Raw genomic sequence first — 21,325 nt, forward strand, 5'->3', positions numbered from 1 at the left:
CCCTAGCCTCTCCTAGCTGTTAGATATGACTTGTACGGGAAAGATCGACGTGAACGAAATGATATTGCCTGTTAGCGAGACCCGGCCTTCCGTCTATCTGCCTCTCCTGCTCAGCCGCTTGCCTCCCCTCGACTGATGCGCTGAGAGCTCCAGTGATGCGGCTGACAGGTTGTTGTTGTGCGACCAATTCAGGCGTTGAGGCTGTGGTGGCGCGTGCGTGCATCTTCTGGCAGGCATGGAGGCCACGGTAGCGCGAACGAAATGATGGTGTCGACGCCGGCCGGCAGCACCGCAGCACACGGCAACGGCGTCCGCATTCCCCGCCCACTCCTCTCTCCATCTCACCGGTTGCCTAGCTAGCTCACAGTCACCACGGACCACCAGCTCCACCCGTTTCCACGCCGTCGTCGCACGGCACGTACGCCGCAACCCCCATAGCCATAGGATGAACACGAACACGTCATCGATTTCGGCATCAGATCGAATCACATACATGCATGTTGATCGACTTGGGTCGATCGGCCGAGTGCACAGAAAACCACGGTCGACTTACTACATAAACGTGACCAGCAGCTAATTCGTTTTGCTCACAATTTTGGTCACGTACGTATTGTGATCATGAGCATGAGAACCACTTTCTGTCCCACCCTTCAATGTCTCCGATGTCGTTCATGCTGAAAAACACAAAGAATTAATCACAGATCATTGGTGCAAACAACTAATCGAGCAATCAACAAGCAGCTGAACAGGTTGCATACATGCAGTTCATATCATGCATGTTATCTTATCTTATCTTATATTTACTAATTGGAGCCTCCTTTCTGTATCTTCACGTTAATCCTAAAAAAATCCTAAAAATTCTCATAAAAAAACAAAACATCCAACCGTCGAATTAATTGATTGACTAACTGTAATCATATATCAACAACCAGACGAAACAACATAGAAGATTAAAAAAAATCATAGAGTCTAGCCCCAGGACTACTTCATGCCTCACCTTTCCTTTTTTTTTATCGTAGATACCATTTGTCCAACAAGATTACGTTAGAAAACTCCAACTTAGTTACGTTAGCAATCAACACACTTTTCTAAATCAATTATAATCAAACATTACAAAATTAAAACAACAGAACGCAAACATATTACGGATTATCACACAAAAATAATATCAAAGAATTTATAATGTATTTAAAAAATAATATGAGATACGTTGACGACATTAAAAATAATAATCATTTCAAAAAATCAAGAAACAAATAAAAAACAATTTGCATAACACATAAAATGAAAATATAAATTAGATCTATTCACAAATAATGAACATGATTCCAATATTATAAACAAAAATTATATTTATATTTTACATTCTAATAATTAAATATAAACAGTTGATGTATCTTAGCATACAACCATTATTAACATAAATATCTACAATTCAACCGTAAGCTAAATTTCTAGCCTGTGCAGTCGCACGAGTTGATGCGCTAGTATTTACTAATTGGAGGCTCTTTTTGGTGCCTCCACGTTAATCCTAAAAAAATCCTAGAAATTCTCATAAAAAAGCAAAATATTCAACCATCGAATTAATTGATTGACTAACTGTAAACATAGATCAACAATCAGACGAAACAACATAGAAGATTAAAAAATAAATCATAGAGTCGAGCCCCAAGACTACTTCTTGCCTTACCTTTCCTTCACTTTTTTGTTGTATATATCATTTGTCTAACAAGATTATGTTAGCAAACTCCAACTTAGTTACGTTAACAATCAACACACTTTTACAAATCAATTATAATCAAACATTACAAAATTAAAACAATAGAACGCAAATATATTACAGATTATCACACAAAAATAATATCAAAGAATTTATAATGTATTTAAAAAAATAATATAAGATACGGTGACGACATTAAAAATAATAATAATTTCAAAAAATCAAGAAACAAATAAAAATCAATTTTCATAACACATAAAATAAAAAATATAAATTAGATCTATTAACAAATAATAAACATGATTCCAATATTATAAAAAAAATTATATTTATATTTTACATTCTAATATTTAATATAAATAGTTAATGTATCTTAGCATACAACTATTATTAACATAAATATTTAACATTCAATCGTAAATTAAATTTCTAGTCTTTGCAGCCTTATAGTTGATACGCTAGTGTAAACTAAATATGATTGAGCTCCTCGATCTGTAAGTCTTACCACGGCAAGGTGATGTCTTCGCCGTCGTCGATCGCTGTGACCCCCTTCGTAGCAGCAGTTGTAGTCGCCGTCGACGACATGCATCGTCTCCACGACGTCTGGCGGCTTGGCCCCCGTGACCGCCCCTAGCTTGCTCGCCGACGCCGTCGCACGGCCACCGCCACTCCACATGCGAACCGGCCGCCACCACGTCCTCCGCGGTGCTAACCGAGCCTCCCTCCGGCCCCGCACTCTCTCCGCCGCGTCCGCTCTCCATGCTCTCGAGGATCTTGCTCCACCACGCCGACGCGGCGTCCGTCTCTCTCCACTCCATGCCCTGCCTCTCGCCGATCGACTGCATATCCCCGTCGTCCAGCACCGGGATCAACGGAGCCGGTGCATCGACCGACGAGTACTTCTCTGTGGTGCTGAGCGCCGGCGATCCATGCATGAGTGCTCGCCATCTCCATTGCCGGAGATGAGTGTTGTGAATGACGGCGAATAAACGACGAAGAACACAAGATCAAATCACAGCGGAGACACAAGATTTAACGTGGAAAACCCCTCCAATTCGAAGGGGAAAAACCACGGGCGCCAGCCAGCAAACACTCCTCACTATTATCAAGAGTCGGGTTACAACGCCGTGCGGCGGCTTACAAGAGAATGAATGAATCGGTCGCAGTGGAACCCTAGCGACGGGTATATGTACCGTACCGCGGGGGGCCAGCCCCCCGCACCCCCCCGAGTGAAGGAGGGCGCACCCCAATGGGTGGTCCTAGGAAGTGTGGTTTGTTAAGATGGAATGCATGCCGTTATCCTTTGGGCATGGTCATATAGCAGGTAGCTAGATATGTAGACATGTAGTGCCACTGGCTGACTGCATAAACGTCGCCTGAGTCATCTTTTTGGTACTTGAGTAACATTGACCTTACCTCGGATATCAATCACCCACACACGACGTGTACCGGCGCTGAGTGCCAAATATATATAGCCCCATTTGGCACATCTTATGCTTTAGCTTTTCTATAGGAAATGGTAAAATGACAGGAGTCTCTTTTTTTTTTTCGCGAACGTCGACAGCGGGAGCCTTTGATAGCTTATGAAGAACTCCTCCTGTCATTTCTGTGTAGTTCCCGAGCTGGAAAAAATAACTGACAGTTGCGTACAGCTGATATGCACTACACACACACACACAAGTAGCTAGCTACGCGTGCACAATTTGCCGTTTCATTTCATTTCATGAGATGATGTTACGAACTGCCATGCCGGTAGGGGCAGTCTCTTCCATCCCTGCTGGTTATTTTGTAGCGTAGGCTAGAGCCATTGGTCTTGCAATGTTCAGAGATCGACTCAGTTTAAGCTGCTGAGGACAGACGAGCAATGTACTCATACTCCAGCCCAATTATAAAAAAATGATGATCACAAAACAAAATGGTACGTTAAAATCATGATGAGATAGCTCTAAGCACGAAACGTGTTTAACCGGATCTAACCTCAGCACATCTCATCTCTCCTCCGTGAGATATGAGGAATTATGAACAACGAGATCTACATAAACTTTAAGAAATATGCTCTAATAGTTTGAACTAACATCTAGCTTTAACCATTAGAGCTGCCCTACGACAATAATGATATATTTATGAAACTATCAATATAGGGTGGACACGCCTCTAGTCAACGGGTGACGCAAGGCAACAGGGCATTGACACTAAGAGATTGAAATATGCCAATCTAGTGACAAGAGAAGGACAAGAGCAAATGGCACCATCCTAGCTACCAGTAGCCACAAATTCATCTGGCAACTCCTCTTCTGAACCTTCGCTCCAATGCAAAAGCCAAATGGAGAGAGCGAGAGCAACGTCATTGGTTTGCATGGACGGCGGCAAGGTGCAGCATGATCTATCTACAAAGTCTATGACAAGCCCTTGCCCTACATGCACTGGGTTGGGGCTCACACTAGGCCCTACATGGATCAGAAAGGAACAAGGCTATTCACACTAGCCACTGCTGCTACAGCATGTAATACTAACTCATGCACATTTTGCAGAGGCTATATTTTCTTTGCATGGTCATGTTTTCCAATGAATTTTAGACACAGTCCCATCACGTACAACTAAATGAACATTTGGACGAAATATGATTCGATGGGAGAACAAAACATCCAGCAGAAGCAATTTGTCGAGCCATCAGAACTCTGAAGGCATTCAGCATTCTGTTTATCTATAAGTTCACGAAACTAAACAGCCATAGCATGCTTGCAGAGACTCATTTTTCGTGTATTCAGATCCAAGAACTACGAGATGAGTTCACGCACAATCATTTCAAATGAAGTTACAGTGAATAAGGGATCAAGGAGCAGGACATATTATTTGTTACAGGTCATCAATATAACCAAGTACATGAGCTTGAGCTCTAATTGCATGAAATGCTCCAGAAATCATGAGCTCTAATTGCATGAAATGCTCCAGAAATCATAGAATCATATGTACATCGAAGATATTATATGGTCTATCACTAGTCACTGTGTAAGTAAATAAGACGATGGTTGAGAACAAGCTCGACGAAGGTTGAGAACAAACTTGACTTGCGTGTGCCTAGCAGAAGTAAAATTTCCATGCTCTAATTGGCAAAATTACCATATATCTTGAATTTGTGATATATGTGAATGATGAAACAAATGGTGAGGGAGATACAAATACATCACAAGAACAATGAAAAAAATACAGTATTTCTGGGCCAATTGAAATAAAAGATTGCAAAAGATCTTGAAGTCCAATTCTACACAGGAGGTAAAAGAATATTAAGAAAAAGAATAATCAAACAACAACAATGGAAACACTCAACTGGCAGCTTATAAGAATTACCATAGATACATAATATATATTTATATATCACAAGCTAGCAGCGTCTGTGTACCATCCATGAAAAATTGATACCCGTACCTAGTTTCAGAAGATATTTTATACACTCCAACTCTAGTGCCTTTTGAGGATCACCTTAGCCTGGCATCACCTCCCTTGCTTCGGAATGTTGAGAGGGAGAAGAAAGAACGTGGCGCTGCATTTTGGGGATATGATATTTTAGAGAAGATTACAATTCTCAGAACAATAGCCAACATCATCATGTTCTGTGTGTTAAATGAGCAACTTAATATAAGCATATACATGTCTACAAGTTACATACCTTTAAGGGAACTTCCAGTGAGTTGATCCTCCCTCAGTCTGAAATTTGCAGGGGGGTTTGGAATGGAGCTGCGTAGAGATTGCTCTGCAAATTAAAATCTTAATCAAGCTTGTGCGCTTAGGTGTGTAAAGAAAACGTGTAGCAAGAGCTAAAATTGAACAGTAATCAAAGGTATATACATATATCTTAAGATTCAGAAGTTCAGGAGCAAACTTGTGTATGTGAGTGTATCCTTCCCATACCCAGCAAACCTTTTCACAACTGCATGAGCATCATGATCTAGGGAAGTTACTACTGTTTGGGGGATTACAGCTTTTGACCTTTGTGCCTGATTGTTAGGGTCCAAAGTTTTCAAAGGTTCCATTTCAAACCTCACGTGCCTTTGCCTGGTGGATCCTCAAGCCATATTGTCAAGACGTGTTATAGGATTCTTTCAGATGTAGGCATTGCACAAGAATTCCATAGGACACATTACAGGTCTTTTATAAAAAAAAATCAGAAAACTCACACATTCGAAATGTGTCCACTAACATAGACTAGGGAGTAGGGAGTGCGACGAACATGTGCATGATTTAATGCAAACAAGTTCATAAACAGAGGAATTTACAATTGACCACACCCAATAAATTGCAGTACGAACAAGATATTCAGGTCAAATGGTAGAACCATTGCTCCCAGGGTTAATGTACATAACATGAACTAAGAATAACAGATTATCTTTGGTGTAACTCAGCAAGGATGAGAGTAACATTTAGAAGAGAGTATTCGACACTTGCTTTTTTGTTTGGGCAGATGGAGAACTGAAATCCAACAAATTGGTTGTTGACTTGTGGATAAATGGTTGGAATCAATCCACAAGTAGTTCTCCCTAATAGAAAGGAAGCAACGCCACCCCCCCCCCCCCCTCACCGGTGCTCATATATTGTGGGTATAGTATTTTGAGAAGCATACCGAATAATCTAAAGTCAATCGATAACAGGAAAGATCTTTTGTGGAAAAATTAGAAAACAAAATACCTTGTTCAGCAAAAAACTCGTTCTCAACAAAACCATCATATGAGGCAAGATAACCTATTCGAGACTTTCTGAAATCATCAGATCCTACTACCAGATCCCGGCCATCTTCCATGTCATCATCACATTCTGAGGCAGTGGAAGCAGACACCCAATCATTTATTAAACCATCACCACCTCTATTCTTCCTACCAAATTTCCACAGTTTCTTCAACCCTTTGGAAACGTCTTTGCGTGGCTGTTGAGATGCATTGGCACCAACAAAAGGCATCTGTGCGCTGCCCCACTTTTTCCGCATCCGGGAAACATCAGCATCTGTTATTTCATCGAGTGAATGGGAATTCCATGGTGATGGACTTCCGGACGGTGAATCGGCGAAAGCATCACCATCAGAGTTATCATTCGCATAAGGGAATAGTTGTGGAAGACACGAGCTCCAGGGTGCTGGAAGATCACCAGTTGAATCATGCATATTTCCTGCAAAAGCAGTGAACTTGGTATCACCAAGTGCGGGTGCTTCACTTGGGAAATTGACATCGCCATTTTCTGATCCTGGGTCATCTGAATTTCCGAATTCATGACTCACTCTTGGGTTCTCACTGTCAGAATCAGCAGGAAAATCACTTTCCCTAAGATTCTCTTCAATGCTTTCATATTCTTCCTCTTCTTTGGCATCATCAGGTGAATCATCTTGCTGATCTTCAAAATCGCCACTGTCACCATTCTGGAAGGCATTAGCCATCATGACTGCCCGAAATCCAGCTATACCGACAGCGGGGCGAGTTCCATTGCCTTTCCTAAGAAAAGTCTTTGGTGGACCTGTTCTGCGGGTATTATAACCAAAAGCTCCCTCTGGTTGATTTTTGGAAATTCTTGAGGGAGCCCAATTGTAAATGTCCTCATTCACTGATGAAATGTCCTTTAATTCATCAGGAATTGGGCTCTTCCTCATAGATTGTGACCTCTTTGATTGATCTTCTTTCAAGATACTCTTCGACTCTTCAATAATGCTCTTACTACGGGCAAAACTTTTTTGCTGAACCCTAGCACTTGCTCTGCTGAGTCCAGGTGCAGGCCTCGTATTTTCCTTTCTTAAGTCAGAGAAATTGGGGACAGATTGTACAAGAGGATTTTCTGGTGGATTCCTGCGGTTTGCATAACCAGAGCTTACAGTCCTTGATGAACGCTTATGGACGGGAGCAATGGATCTCTTTTGAGTGGAAGCAACATTATTTGAAAAATGCTTCCTGGAATCAGCACTTCTGGAAGAACCGTCACCAGATAGGTAGTCACTATTCAGTTCCTCTTCTACCAAGAATGAGTCTACTCCCTGGAGAAGGCAAAGAAAATTAATTGCAAGCAAGTAAAATACACATTGTGCATGATTTCAGCACTTCACAACATTGCATGTAGTTATAGGATTCCAAGACATGCATTTTAAGACATCAATTTTTAGTATGGCAGAACCTAGAAAACAATGTTTCCAGTAAAGTGGAAATCCCAGTGTAATGCACTCAGGGTGTATGTTCAATATTCTAGTAACAAAACAAAAAAATCGAGGTCCCTTTTTAACTGCAACAAAGAAAACTACAATTTTGCGTCAAACAACAATTTCAAATATAATTTAATACCTGATCCTTATTTTTTCTAGCTGATTGCAAAGGAGGAATCTCCTGAGACCGAGAGAATTTGGCTAGCATCTCAGCCTTGCTTCGTTCTAGGCTCTCATGCATTGCCTTTAGCATTGCCTCCTTCTCCTCTCTCTGCAGTTTCCAGTCTTCCTTTAGTTTTGCATCCCTCTTTTGCATATATTGCTCGTAGAACTTCCCTCTAGACTCTTCTAAACTGAGAATGCCAAGTTTTTGTGGTATACTATTGTTATACCCTTGATTGTTCACCATCTTCAGAAGCTCATTGCCATCAAAATCACTGGCTGTTATACTCTCTTTCACAATCTGCTTCGTATAAATTTTCTCTGGAAGAACCAGTGCAGGATTTACTTCACTTACCATAGGTGTGTTATCAACCTGGACGTCTGTAGACTTGCCTCTCCGAGAAGAAGTTAGCTTATGTGCAGCATATAATTTCTCCAACTCATTGGCCTTCATTTGCAGTTGATCATGTCGATCTTGATTCCCTTTTGCTGGCCTCGTCACCTTAGCCTGCAAATTCAATTCCTGGTCAGCATTGGATGATTGCCTGCTCAAACTTGTTCCCTGACGACCAGAACAATCTGAATCAGAGCCAATCATAACCTTTCTCCCTACATCCTCTGCTTTTCGTGGCAGGCGATTCCGCTGCAAGCTAACATCATGGCCTGAAGTTTCTGTAGAGTCAATTTCCTCCCTACCAGATGAACGTCTAAAATTAATACGGGAATTGGATGGGGCTTTTGATCTAGGATTAACACCACCAGATATCTTTTCAAATGTTTGAGAGGGCTGGTTCTTCCTTCCAATCATATCTGCTTCAGTGTGAATATCTTTTGTATGGAGATGAGGACCTCTAGTATCATTTTGTCCAATCTGTTTGCTTGAAACTAGAACTTCATGAGCAACAGCTGTGATTCCCTTATCTATCACGTGAACATGCTCCTCTGGCGAGGGGCTGGTTAAAATATCCTTATCTTTCAGCGTGGCATCCTCAGCTAGTTTTGAAGAAGTCTTTAGTCGGTTTCGAGTGGAAACATTTGGAGCAGCATGATCTGACATCTTTGTGTCACATTGTCCTCGAATAACTCCCTGTTCTTTTCCAAAGGATGACTCACTCTCAAAGCAGGAGTTTATAACCATGTTATCTTCTGCACGAGATTTAGTCTGTTTATGAGGAGCAGGAGTATCGTTCAAAGTTGACGGCGAGCAAGTATTTGTGGTGGTTGAATCCATTGATATGTCATCCTTTTGACATGACCAAGCTTGTGATGTGACTAAATCGTTTAGCCCACTAGAGTCCTTGTCGGCTCTTAATTTTGAATTACCCTCCAAATCACTAGATGTTGGGGTCCCAACAGAAGCCCCATTCTCCCTTTTGTCATTTAAGCTGCAACTGTCATTGTTGCTTAGATCAATACTCATGTCACTAACACTGCTCCACCTCCTTACCAACTTATCCATGGATGCACCAGAAGGAACCCTGCGGTGCTCACCTTTCCCCGGAACCACCCTACTAGTACCTGCTGAGTTGCTGTTACCGGAAGTTGGAGTCTGCTCCTTTTTCTGGCTCTCAAACATGTTTATTCTGTCCTTCACACTCAACCGCCTTGAACCACCTCCTACAGCAGGTGCAGAAGACACATCTGTTTCCGTTTCTTGTTTATCTACTGCTTGTTGGATTGTTGGCTTATGTTGCTGTTCTGTGACGGGTTCAGATGCAACATGTAATAAACCTTGGATGTTGCTTAGTCTGTGGGTCTGAGACTCACTTCCACCAACTGTACATTTGTCATTGGATCCACCAAGATCAACTTGTGGCTCATCTATAGACATGTCTGAACTGGAGGAACCACGGACATTCCCATCGTCAAAGCCCTTCCAGTTTGATGAAACTGCTGGCGGTGCATTTTGAGGACTGATGTCGGGGCGCCGCTGGCAAAGTGACACGAATTTGGTGCATGCTTCACTGGATATAACAAGTTTAAGTTGTTACACATGTCTAAACATCATTCGACAGGAAAAGCAATAAAAGAACAAAATGAAGGGGAAAAAATGGGAAGAATAACTACAGTGCTGCCATCACAACCATCTTCCCAACAAAAAGAAACCTCTTTCGATGCAAACTTCCCCACTTTCTCACATGCCGATTCTAAAGTTTATATGTTTACATCTTCCCCCATATAGCATGCTACTTTCTTAATTATATCATACTGTTTCAAAATGAATCAAGTACAATCTTCTGCGCAATGCAATGGTATTTCATAAAAAAAAGGAATCCAAAGAATATATTCTTTCTCTATGCAGCATGCAGCTGTCCATGTTCTAAATGAGAATTGCCCACTACACATCACCTAGAAAATGTGTATTCTGTACACAATATCTACTGCATGTTATGGGATATAACTTGTGCTAAATCTGCAACTACTACCACATTCCATCAACTTTTGTTGGAACCAACATATAGTGCGGTGACTGGACGACTGATGTTCAGTTGATCACAACTTACAGAGTTTGCTTCCTATCTGATTGTTAATCTCATTAATGATCAGCAACAATCTTAAATAATAGCCATTACTCTACAAGAATTATGAAATTAACTAGTTTTGAGCATTACCTCAGCCGATTGGCACCAAAATGGTTTGCAAAAAGAAGCAGCTCTGAGACACTACTATGATTGAACCCTGCAGAGGATGCCCGAGAACAAGCTGTGGCCAGATCTTGTTTTAGAGCACTTAGACGCACATCAATCGCCTTAAGAAGTTCTTTCCTGCACAAGAATTAAATTCATAAATTAGTAAATTACAAACAACTATGATATTTCGACTGAGGTTATCGCTCCAAGAATTATGCACACATTGATTGTGAATAACTCAGATATTTATATTAATCAGCTTGCATCAAATGAACAAAATTCATAAATTACTTGGCAACAAATACAGCCTAGAGACAAAAATTAAAGCATGGCTAACTTCTTGATGAAATTAAAGTGAGTTTCTTGCTATACATGTAACACCCCATGGCCCAAAACTAGTTCAAAGCCCAGCCTCCATGCGATACAGGTTTACACACACATAGAACGGTGTACACATTTATCCTCACTTCACGTAAAAGGGTAAACCCGCAGGTACCATGTTCAGGATAAGAGGCATTATATGCTAGTACTGCTCACTTAAAACCCCCGTTGTTGGACTAACCCACCTCCAGAACACAGTACATGGCACTCCAGTGTCCACTAAACCTACTTCCACGTTACATATATCATGGGAAGGCACCTACAAGCTACAACTGGAGAAGTAAAAAAAATCTAATAGCAGTTAACACGGGGGAATGCTAAAACCAAAAGAGTGCACAAACCGTAAATAGGTAAAAGGCTTGGGAAGAACTGCACATAATGTGTCTCATAGATTTATTCAACAAACAAATAAATTGGGTGGGTCATGTTCAATTCACATAAATCAAGTTTATCTGAAAATGAGAAGTAAATGAATAATAACAGACATGAGGAAGGAGCTTACTTTGTAATATCTGCAGCTGCTGCTGAGGCTGTAACATTTTCAGCTGACAAAAAGAACGGCCAAAGATTACAAAATTGCATTCTGAAGCAGCATATGTGCAGGATCATAACGATGCCACATTAAAAGAATTCTCAAGAACCCCACAAACACTAGCAGCGATTAATTACTGTATTTATTTCTTTCATAAATTAGATATGGATTGCTTCCAACGTTCATGCCATTGAATGCATTCTCTCATTAATCAAGAGCTCTTAATTAAATGGAGATCAATCATCCAGGTAGTAATCCCATATGAATTCAATCAAATACTACCTCCGTTCTCTTTTACTTGTCGTTTAGAACATCGACACGGTCTTCAACAAGCACGTTTAATTATTACTTTTGGCAACTACCTCTTGATAAAAGTTGATAGAAATTAGATAATGTCAAAGTATTTTCCATGGCAAATTCACTACTACTATTTTTATGTACCAAATACTAATAGTTTTGTCTGTATTAGTGATCAAAATTTCTAAAGTTTGACTGCACGTATTCTAGGACGACACCTATTTGAGAATGGAGGTAGTATCTCCCTTTTTTTCCTTCTAATTTTACCATTAATTAACCATCGAGTCACCCAAGTTAACATGGACTGGATTTGCCACAATAAAAGAGTGTGGATAAACCTCATGAGGCATGAACATAATATACTAATCTAACACAATCCAAACCCCAGTCCATAACAATAGGGCAATCACAAACATTAAACACCATCATACTACATACCAGCTCCACCCGAGGTAGCATCTCCAGCACCCTGAACAAGGTATAAAGCTTTTAGGAATCTGCTACATCATGTAACAAACGGCCTAAACATACTCCAACAACTGAACAACTGCTTGGCACTTACCCCCTGCGCGTAAATCTTCCTGGCCCCTTCCAACTGCGACATCTCCAAATCAAAGGTGTTCGCCATCTCCAGCACCTCCGGCGTGCTCACGAACCGCACAAAACTGCAGGGACGAGCAGGTTCAAAATCCAACCAAACAAATCATCAAATTCCAAACTTTTCCGCACCGCCAACGCCAACCCGAGAACCGCCGGACCTCTCGAGGGTGCCCTTGCTGAACCACGCGGCGTGCCGCTCTAGCTGCAGCCGAATGGCCGGCGGCGGCGGCTGCGCCGCGGCCTGCTCCTCCGCAGCCCGCAGGTGCGCCACAAACGGCTTCACCGACCCCGACGCGATCTTCTCCGTCCGCCCATTGCTGGACACCACCAGCTCGCACCTGCGCAGGGACCCAAAGGCGCCGCATTTAGCGCACGAGCCAATCAAAAGGGTGAAATTTTCCTTCATAGCCCCCGCGCTTCCTCACCGCTGGCGCCGGGGGGAGAGCTGGAAGAGCGCGAAGTCGAGCGGCGCGTCGGCCTCCATGGCGGCCCCCACCACTGCCGCCGCCGCCGGCGAGCTCGGATCTGGCGGATCCCAGACACGAGCTCCTCCCCCTGCTGCAACCCCTCAAGAAACGCCGGAACGGCCGCGAGGGGCGCCAATGCAGCTCCCGCGGCGACAAGATCGTGGCTTGCGGCGGCGGCGGCGCCTGCCGGACCGTGCTGCGGCGGCCTGGATCTCACCGGCGCGCGGCCGAATCCGATGAGCGTGCGTGCGACGGGGGGAGAGCGGAGCGGAGTGGAAAAAGAGAGGACTAGAGAGAGCTTCGTCCTGCGTGTTTGTTGGTGGTGGTGGTGGACTGACTTACTACTACTCACTGGTGGCCTCCTAAGAAAGAAATGGAGAAGCTAAAAAGAAGTTTTGGGGGTATTTGGGAGAGATTAGTGGCTTAATTTTGGAGCTTTAGCTAAGCCCAGGTGTGATTATGAGAGCTGATTCTTTTTTGTGAGTGTAATTGCGGCCAAAAGAATGTAGTTGAAAGGTAGCTACTAGCTACTTTTGGGTTTCTTTTATTTTCTTCTGCATTTGGCTTTTGTGCTCCTAACGTTTGAGAATAACAACGGCTTTGAGAGGCATGTGGTGTTGGGATTTACCGTTTTGCCCCCCTAAGAACAGATATAGGCTTGGTTTTTGAAATTTAGAGGAGGGATTTCTGCTTGAGAAGGGTCATTTCCTATTATAATGTTTGAGAAGAATGAATCATTTGTTGGTACCTGGTTATTTAACCATGGTTAAATCGATGTTACTATTTTACCTGGGCGATAATTGTGTAACTTTGTGTTTAACAATTGAAGAAATGTGATATAACCAAGTTTTAGAGTGGCAACTGAAAAAAAAAATTACATCTCTATCGAGGATAAGGCATCCATAATCAAGTGTCTGGTGTAGCAAATGAACTAAAAGACTTGTTAGTTAGACCGATTTCAGCATAAGTCGTATCCACCGCTACAGTGAAGGAGCTAGTGAGGATGTCGTTTGACGTCGCGCGGAAAATGCTCTAGTGGATGCCGTATTAACTGCTACAGTGAAGCATTACAGAGAGAAGCCTACAACTTTGCGGGAGGAAATAAATATTCGCAACAAAGGATAAATGTGGATATGAGAAAGAGAGATAGTAATAAAATATAGAAAATATGTAATTATCGGAGATGAAAAAAATAAAAGTATTGTAATAATATTAAAGATGCTATAGTAATATTGTAGATAACGAGGTTTTAAAATATCTATTGAAGATATGTTTATATTATATTTATGCTTTTCTCATACACTGTTGTGTAATTCCATTACAGCTGTCTTTTATAGCACGGCTTGTTGCATTGATTTGATGTCTTCGATGTCTTTTCTTGGGCCAATGGAAATATAGCCTCGACAATGAGTTCGTAATTTCTCAAGTTTCTCCTTTTTGGTATGCTAGTGACTACATTTAGAGGAATTTTTTATAATAAACGAGCAGTTATGCAAAATAATTCAGCATCTTAATTTTATTTTATTTATTTTTCCTTCTTTTTTGCACTTGCACCTAAAACAACAGGTTATCTAACATGAAGGTTGAAGCATCATACACCGATTGTTCTGGAACAGATTGGGGCCCAAAAAAGCTCAACAGTGGCGCACCTTATTCGCACAGATTTGAACTATTTATTAAGTGACTTGCGCCTTTCGCCACCTCCAAATATATTTAATAATTAAAGTAAATGTTCTTCCAGTTTATTCATATCTTGCTCCGTATTCTTTTTCTAATTTTGCCTGAACTAATTCCCAAAAATCTAGGTCTTGCTGTTGACCGACTGTTGTAGAGAAAACGAGCAGACCAAGGTGGCAAAAAAACAAAAGGAGAATCGCGTACGGAGGCTCAATAACAATATGAGAACAACAGTGAATACCAGACCATGACGCAACTCCGATGCTAATTTCCAATCTTTCTTGTCGGTGAAAACAACTTAAACAATTGTGAACTGCAAGCAGTGTTTTGTCTGACTTGTTCGTACCGTACCTAGGAACAGCACTAATTCATCACTTTCATCTTATAACTTATTTGTTTTTTACTGTGATTTTAACACTCTAAATTACGATCCTCACAATATAAAATTTGAATGGTTAAAATTTGATTATACAATTAAAACAAATAGTACCGGATTATTATAATTTTCCCTTCTCTCCTCCTCCCCTACAGACTCACTCTTCACGCAGCACCACCGCCGTCACCGATTAACGTGGCTCCGACCATCTCTTTCAATGCCAGCGACCTCATCATTTTCCTCTCTAACTCCCCTACCGATTTCACTTACTAGATTGTCGCACCACTGTATCATGACACAGCTCGGACTCTTCACTCTTCCGCTCCCTACTTTCTCCTCACTCCTCTTCTTGTGGTGGACAACAAATATGTAGGTGGCCGCATCGCCGAAAGGCTCTTCACTGCGTACTGTCGCAACACTGTGACCAAGGTTTTTAGGATTAGGATTCTGGGTAGGATCTTTTTTGCCAAGCAGGAATGGATCGTAGGATCACGATCCTATGAGATTTATATTTTTAAAATTTATTTTATTTTTTATATTAAAAATACATTTAACAAGCATAAAACATCGTTAAACATAGGTTCTGAAAATACAAACTAATAAAACATATCAGATTAAACTAATAAAACTTAATTATACATAGATCTTAGCGAATATGTGGGATCTTATATAACTCTCATCTAGGATCATATGATCGGAATCATATGTAGTATCTTAGCGATTATGTGTGATCGTATAGAATTCTCATCTAAGATCATGATAGTGTGAATTTAATGGTGGGATCAGTATCATTTCGACTTCATAGTATAGTATGATTGTAAGATTTTATTATTCGTATTAGGATCCTGACAACCTTGGTCGTGACCCCGCCACCATCTTTGGGCAGTGTTGCTGCCTCGACTACACCGGTCATGCCCAATTCTACTACCATCGAGCCAGTCGTCGCTCGCCTATGCTCCTCATCGGTGCCGCCCCAAAATCCGGCACCCTGCAGTCGACGCTCCTCTGACTTCGATCGTTTCCGCCACCTCCCCACCTTGATGAGCCCAAATGCAACTCGGGTTAGCAGGAGCTCGAGCGGCGGAAACTCGGATCGGTATCAAGAGGGAGAGAGCGAAGGGAGAAAAAAAAAAGTGAAATGTTATGTTTGTAATGGCAATGATGAGTAAATATATGTCACAATCTATAATTCACAATCCAGAAGCAGACTTTTTCTGATTATGGATTATGACATAATCTGCATTCGGATTGTGGAATCTAGGTAGTAGAATCGGCCTATTTATTTTCAATTTTGATTTTAAAATCAAAATCCTGAAATCATAATAAAAAATAAACATACCCTTAATTTCCTCCGTAAGTACGTGCTCACTAGCAATTTTTTCTATCAAAGGAAAATTGAAATGGCTTTTGGTTCATACTGTTTGAAGTTGAAATTATATGAACCGGCTGGAAAAAGAAAAATTGAGGCAGGTAAGAGCAGTACTAGCTGATGAAGAAGCAGAGGGAGTAGTTGGCACGTTAAACTCATAGAAGATCACCCGACGAATGCCCCTTTCGCCTGAGGTCATTATATAGATTCTAGCTCAAGATTGCTAACAAACTTTGATTTATCCATTACTTTAGTTTTGTTTTTTGGTTTGTTTGATGTAATTATCGCATCTTTCTCCAACTCCATTCAATCCTTACATGAGATTCAATTCAATTGGTTTCTTTATAATTCATGAAATTGCAGTTTAATGAAGATGTAGGAAACTAGGAATAGAAGTCCTAGACCAGTTTTGTGTTGAATAGATTGGTTTGGAAATGGATTTGTCTACAAAATATTATGGCGCCACAATGATTTGTAAACAATGTGACGCACAGAAGCTCTAGTACTGCACCGCAATTCCAAAAACAGTATGAGCTGTGCATGCTTAGTTTAGGTGCCAATTGTGTTCATGAGATTGCAATGTTTCACCTCCTTTTTAGCTTTTTTCTTAAGGCTGGTCAACACCCGGATTGGGGCCGATCACCTGCCTTCTACTATTGTTGATGCTGAGTAGCCATTTTTTTCTCCAAAGAATTAACTGAGTACTTGTTTGTCGGTAGCATTGTTGAACTGCAATTATGAACTCGTGGTACGGATTTATAAGAAAACCAAATTGAACAAAAGAGAATAGCAAATTGAAATTACTTCTAACTTGCTAGACACATCAATTATTCATAATTTATTTCATCAGTTACATGAAAAGTATAATTATTAGATTATTTGTACACCTAAGAATGATCGGAGTTTGACACCTAAAGTCCATCTGTGCTGAAAATCATTCAAACTACTACCAGGTATTGGAACATGTGGACTCTTACACATAGATTAACTAATCCCATCTTTTAACCTAGTGGAAGACTAATTTTTTACCCTTTCTTCCTTGATTTAAAAAAGGGATCATAATGTTCTTCGCAAGGTTCAGCCTCTCAAGGAAAAAGGACATCTTTCCATCGTATAAAATGAGATGGCACATCTCTCGACAAATTATTGATAGATGAATATGAAAATTTCAGTATACCATATAGACATATAATTTATCAGTACCGTTTATTTATATTGAGATTTGTATTTAAGTGATATGCGAAAAAATATAGGATATGTGCGATAATAAATGAATGTATAAGTATCATATGTAAGAGATGAACGATTGGGACATGTCGCAGGTGCAAAGACATATGAAATTGCGTTTTCCATTAGCAGATGATTCCAAACAACTAAATAAATAAATACCACTTGTTGGAGCTGAGAACACCACAGCCCACGGTAGAAGGTCAGCATGACAAGAAACCGATATGCTTTGAACATGATACATTAAGGGGCTAAGACATTCTTTAGTACAGTTCAGCATGCAGCCTGCTTGCATTCATCCCCCATCCCCTGTCAAGCGGATCCGGATCTTCTGGCTTTATAGTAAAAGCGTAAGTGTGGATACTGTAGCATTAGATCTCATCTGCCCACTGGACACTGTAGCAGCACTCCGCTGTGACGTCAGACGATCAGATACGTCAGACGATCGCCGTCCCTGCGAAGTCAGAGAGTCTGGGCTTCGGATTGGCAGCTTCTTGACTGGTTTAATACCCACTCCTGTCTCATAACCCTGCTGCATTATACTGCTGCCACTGTACAGCTCTGGTATTTGACTTTTGTGCATTATAAAAATACATGCATATTGCAACTAGGTGCCTCAGGTTCTGTGTATTTTGAATTCGACACTTGTACTTCACATGCCACTATTTTTTGCAGCTGTAATTTCATTTTGATTTTAACTCGAAAGGTTAACTAGCCGACGCTAGGACAGGAATGGAGAGTGACCAAAGTGTTTTTCTTTTTACAGTTTTTAATTGGAAAGTTGGTGGTGCTCTGATTTAGGAAGTGTCTTGCTTTGTACTCTTGCAAAGCATGCTTTGGTGAGGACAAATCATGCGTCCATTTGTCTGGTCTCCTTTTCCCTCCTGAGATTTGATTGATTGACTATTATTATTTAAAAAAGAGATAGATTTGATTGAGTAGTCTGCTCGGTCAGGCCGAGCTTTTAGATTATCGCCCGTCAGAGGATCTGTTAACTCTCACTCAGATGTGGTTGCATTTCCACTCCTCTGTCAGAGATGACAGCAGAGGTAAACGTGTTATAGGAACCAAGGTTTCAAAAATCGATTCAAGACCGACTACCGAGCCCCGGCGATTTCTTCAATATTCACGGGTTTCAACATTAATTCGGTGGAATTTGATAGGAATCGGTCGAATTTTGTCAAATTTTATTTTTTGAATTTTGAATTTAACCGAAAACTGATCGATTTTTGAATGCAAACCACAGCGAATTAGTCGGTAACTATGAATATCGAGCGGTTACCGATGCATTTTGAAACTTGACAGGGACTATGCACGAATTTACGGGATTCAATTCATTTGTAAACAAATATGGTAAGGATTTGATTCCAAAACACCCCTGTCAAGTCAGTGACAAATATGGGATCTATTTATGTTTCGAAGGTCCGTGCGAAAATCAGGAAGGACTAAAATCCTGGTAACCGGTCGTAAATCGCCCGGAAACGGAGACATCATGAACAAGGGGAACGACGAAAATGTTTCCTTGCATGTGGTGATTACGGCAACGATAAACATGCTTAGCTCGAGACGTCGACGCGAAATAATCACGCATTAGACGCCCCACCGGGAGATTGCTTTGGCGCCAAATCCTAGTTAATGGCGCGCTAGACTTTAAGCTTCCTTCCACACTATTTTATTCTCGAGAAATGATTCACGTATAATCATTTGTGTACAACTTTAGTACAACCATGCATCTAAACTATGTGATACATATATGATGTATTATCTATGTGATTTGTACTCAAGTTGTAAGAAAATGCTTATACCAGTGTTCTTCTTGAGAAATTAGCTCAGAGCCGCGCTGAACCAGAAACAGCAAATCGTATTAATCATGCTTCAACTTTCGTTTTTCATTATGTAGATGGCAGAAAAAGTTTGCCATGCCAAAGTTAGGCAAATTACGACGTGCTATAAATAATGCTGTGAATAAATTCGGTACCACAAGTGTGACAAGATTTAGCTAGAAATAGAGTCTATGCTAAATGGGATGCCATCATAAAAAGTATGACAATCCATAATTATGGCATTAAACTAAACATATATATAAAAAACTAATACACGACTAAGGATGTAACGTGACAACGTTTGACAGCAAACCAAACATGTCTTTTGGTCAATTACTGCGCTTGCTTTCAATCGCCGGTGATGAGGATCGATCAACGACCAGATCTATTTTATTTTAACGGCTTTTGAGCTCTGATTTTGCCGTACTGAAGCTATGCTTGGTTAGAACTGATAGTGCGAAATAATTGGGGTCGGAAATGGCAGTACGATTAAAGCGGCTCCGATCCCGTAGTGGCGAATATGTAGTGGAGCTGAGATGATTGAGTGCGTGCTTTTTTTTGGTTGGGCCCTGATGGAACAACGAAAACGTTTCAGCCTGTGATTGGAACATCGTACAATGCCGAATCTCCCAGTGTTTCTACACGTGGTACATGTGCAAAGTGTAAACAACTTCATGGCTTGCTATGTTACCTACCTATTCCTAAAATTCGATAGTAACTAGTTAGAGTTTTTTTAAGGAACAATGCGTTCCATTAAACCATATGTGCCAAACGATCGCTGGCAACTAGAACTTGGATACAATACGGGAGGCTTTTCCACATAGGATCATCCTGCGACGAACACACAGGCCAAAGAAGCTAAAGCATGTGCTCCATTACATTCTCTTGGATTTGGTAAGGACCCAGTACGAGATTTGTTCGGTTCAAATAACAGAGGAAATGGTAAGGGAACAAGCGAAAACGAGATTTGTTTGGTTCAAACATGCAGGACCCAGTATGACATACGTCTAACTCAAGCCACACACGGCCGAAATTTTTAGGGAAATCACACGGCAAAACTACTGTAAAAACAAAATTTCCAAGCAACGATTTTGAATAAAACACTCTTCGGATCAAATTGAACTCATCAAAATCGCAGAATTTACTCTTTGGATAAGAAATTGTGAACGAAATATCGAATTCAACTAGATTCCACACCAAATAGTATATCCGATTCTGAAACACAAACACCTCACAAACACTTCTTGTTATACATGCGAATCTAAAAGAGCACCACCACTGAGGACTGGAGACGTCGCGGTGTATCACAATCCCTTTACACAGGAGTGGGAACAGTGTCAGGATTGTACAGGGCGGTATCTGATTATGCGTGATTTGATTACGGCCAACGTTGAAACGTAATCAATTAACCCTGTGATCGGTTTGCGTTACGTATGCTCGAACCAAACACCACCTTAGTGAGACCAATGCCAGTCGGCAGCGAGAAAGCATGGACCTCTGGAGGCTCCCGAGGCACGTTGGCCGCCGCAAAGCGAGCAGAGAGCGGAAGCTGCAGATACCAGCAGGCCGCTGCGCCCACAGCATGTGCGCGTGCCCCGCTCCAGCAGCGGTAAAAAGCTGAGAGGCCGCGCGTCGGCGTCACATGCGCCGTGTCCGGCGCGTGGCGTGCGCGCAGGGCAACGCAACGCAACGCCGCTGACAAACGGCCAGCGAACGTGCGCGCCGCACGGGCCCCCGGCCAAACGACGCCGAGCCGGGCTTGCCCGTGGTGTGGTGTGGTATGGTGTAGACCCGTCTCGGGTGCAGCATGGCTAGGCCATTTAGGGGCTGTTTGATTTGAAGCCGGCTCGCTACGCCAATTTTTTTACGTTGACCTCGCGGAAGCACAGCCG

At 41.5% G+C, this 21,325-nt stretch overlaps 1 protein-coding gene across 3 annotated transcripts; it reads right to left on the reverse strand.

Moving 5' to 3' along the window:
- Positions 1 to 4,668: 4,668 nt before the first annotated feature.
- LOC133892602 (uncharacterized) lies at positions 4,669 to 13,471 on the reverse strand. 3 transcript variants are annotated; one of them, XR_009904391.1, is made up of 11 exons: positions 12,920 to 13,471; positions 12,653 to 12,832; positions 12,457 to 12,559; positions 12,333 to 12,363; positions 11,568 to 11,610; positions 10,667 to 10,819; positions 8,032 to 10,018; positions 6,404 to 7,730; positions 5,388 to 5,471; positions 5,147 to 5,261; positions 4,669 to 4,798 (listed from the first exon to the last, which is right to left on the reverse strand). XR_009904391.1 is itself a non-coding variant. In XM_062333473.1 (10 exons), the coding sequence occupies exons 1-10, from the start codon at positions 12,976 to 12,978 to the stop codon at positions 5,197 to 5,199; spliced, it is 4,032 nt and encodes a 1,343-aa protein (XP_062189457.1). In that variant the 5' UTR covers positions 12,979 to 13,471; the 3' UTR covers positions 4,917 to 5,196. The 3 variants fall into 3 exon arrangements, 1 of the variants encoding a protein (XP_062189457.1); XR_009904390.1 differs by lacking the exon at positions 4,669 to 4,798 and adding an exon at positions 4,917 to 4,982; XM_062333473.1 differs by lacking the exon at positions 4,669 to 4,798 and having other exon boundaries at positions 4,917 to 5,261.
- Positions 13,472 to 21,325: the final 7,854 nt, after the last annotated feature.

This window comes from Phragmites australis, chromosome 15 (assembly GCF_958298935.1).
Source record: "Phragmites australis chromosome 15, lpPhrAust1.1, whole genome shotgun sequence".
NCBI lineage: Eukaryota > Viridiplantae > Streptophyta > Magnoliopsida > Poales > Poaceae > Phragmites > Phragmites australis.

What these genes read in the sequence shown, in the direction of transcription:
- LOC133892602 (XM_062333473.1), bottom strand. Translation starts at nt 12,978, where the DNA reads ATGGAGGCCGACGCGCCGCTCGACTTCGCGCTCTTCCAGCTCTCCCCC. An exon ending in CTCTCCCCCCGGCGCCAGCG is followed by an intron (nt 12,833 to 12,919) that starts GTGAGGAAGCGC and finishes GTCCCTGCGCAG; the next exon opens with GTGCGAGCTGGTGGTGTCCA. An exon ending in TGCTACCTCGGGTGGAGCTG is followed by an intron (nt 11,611 to 12,332) that starts GTATGTAGTATG and finishes TCTTTTTGTCAG; the next exon opens with CTGAAAATGTTACAGCCTCA.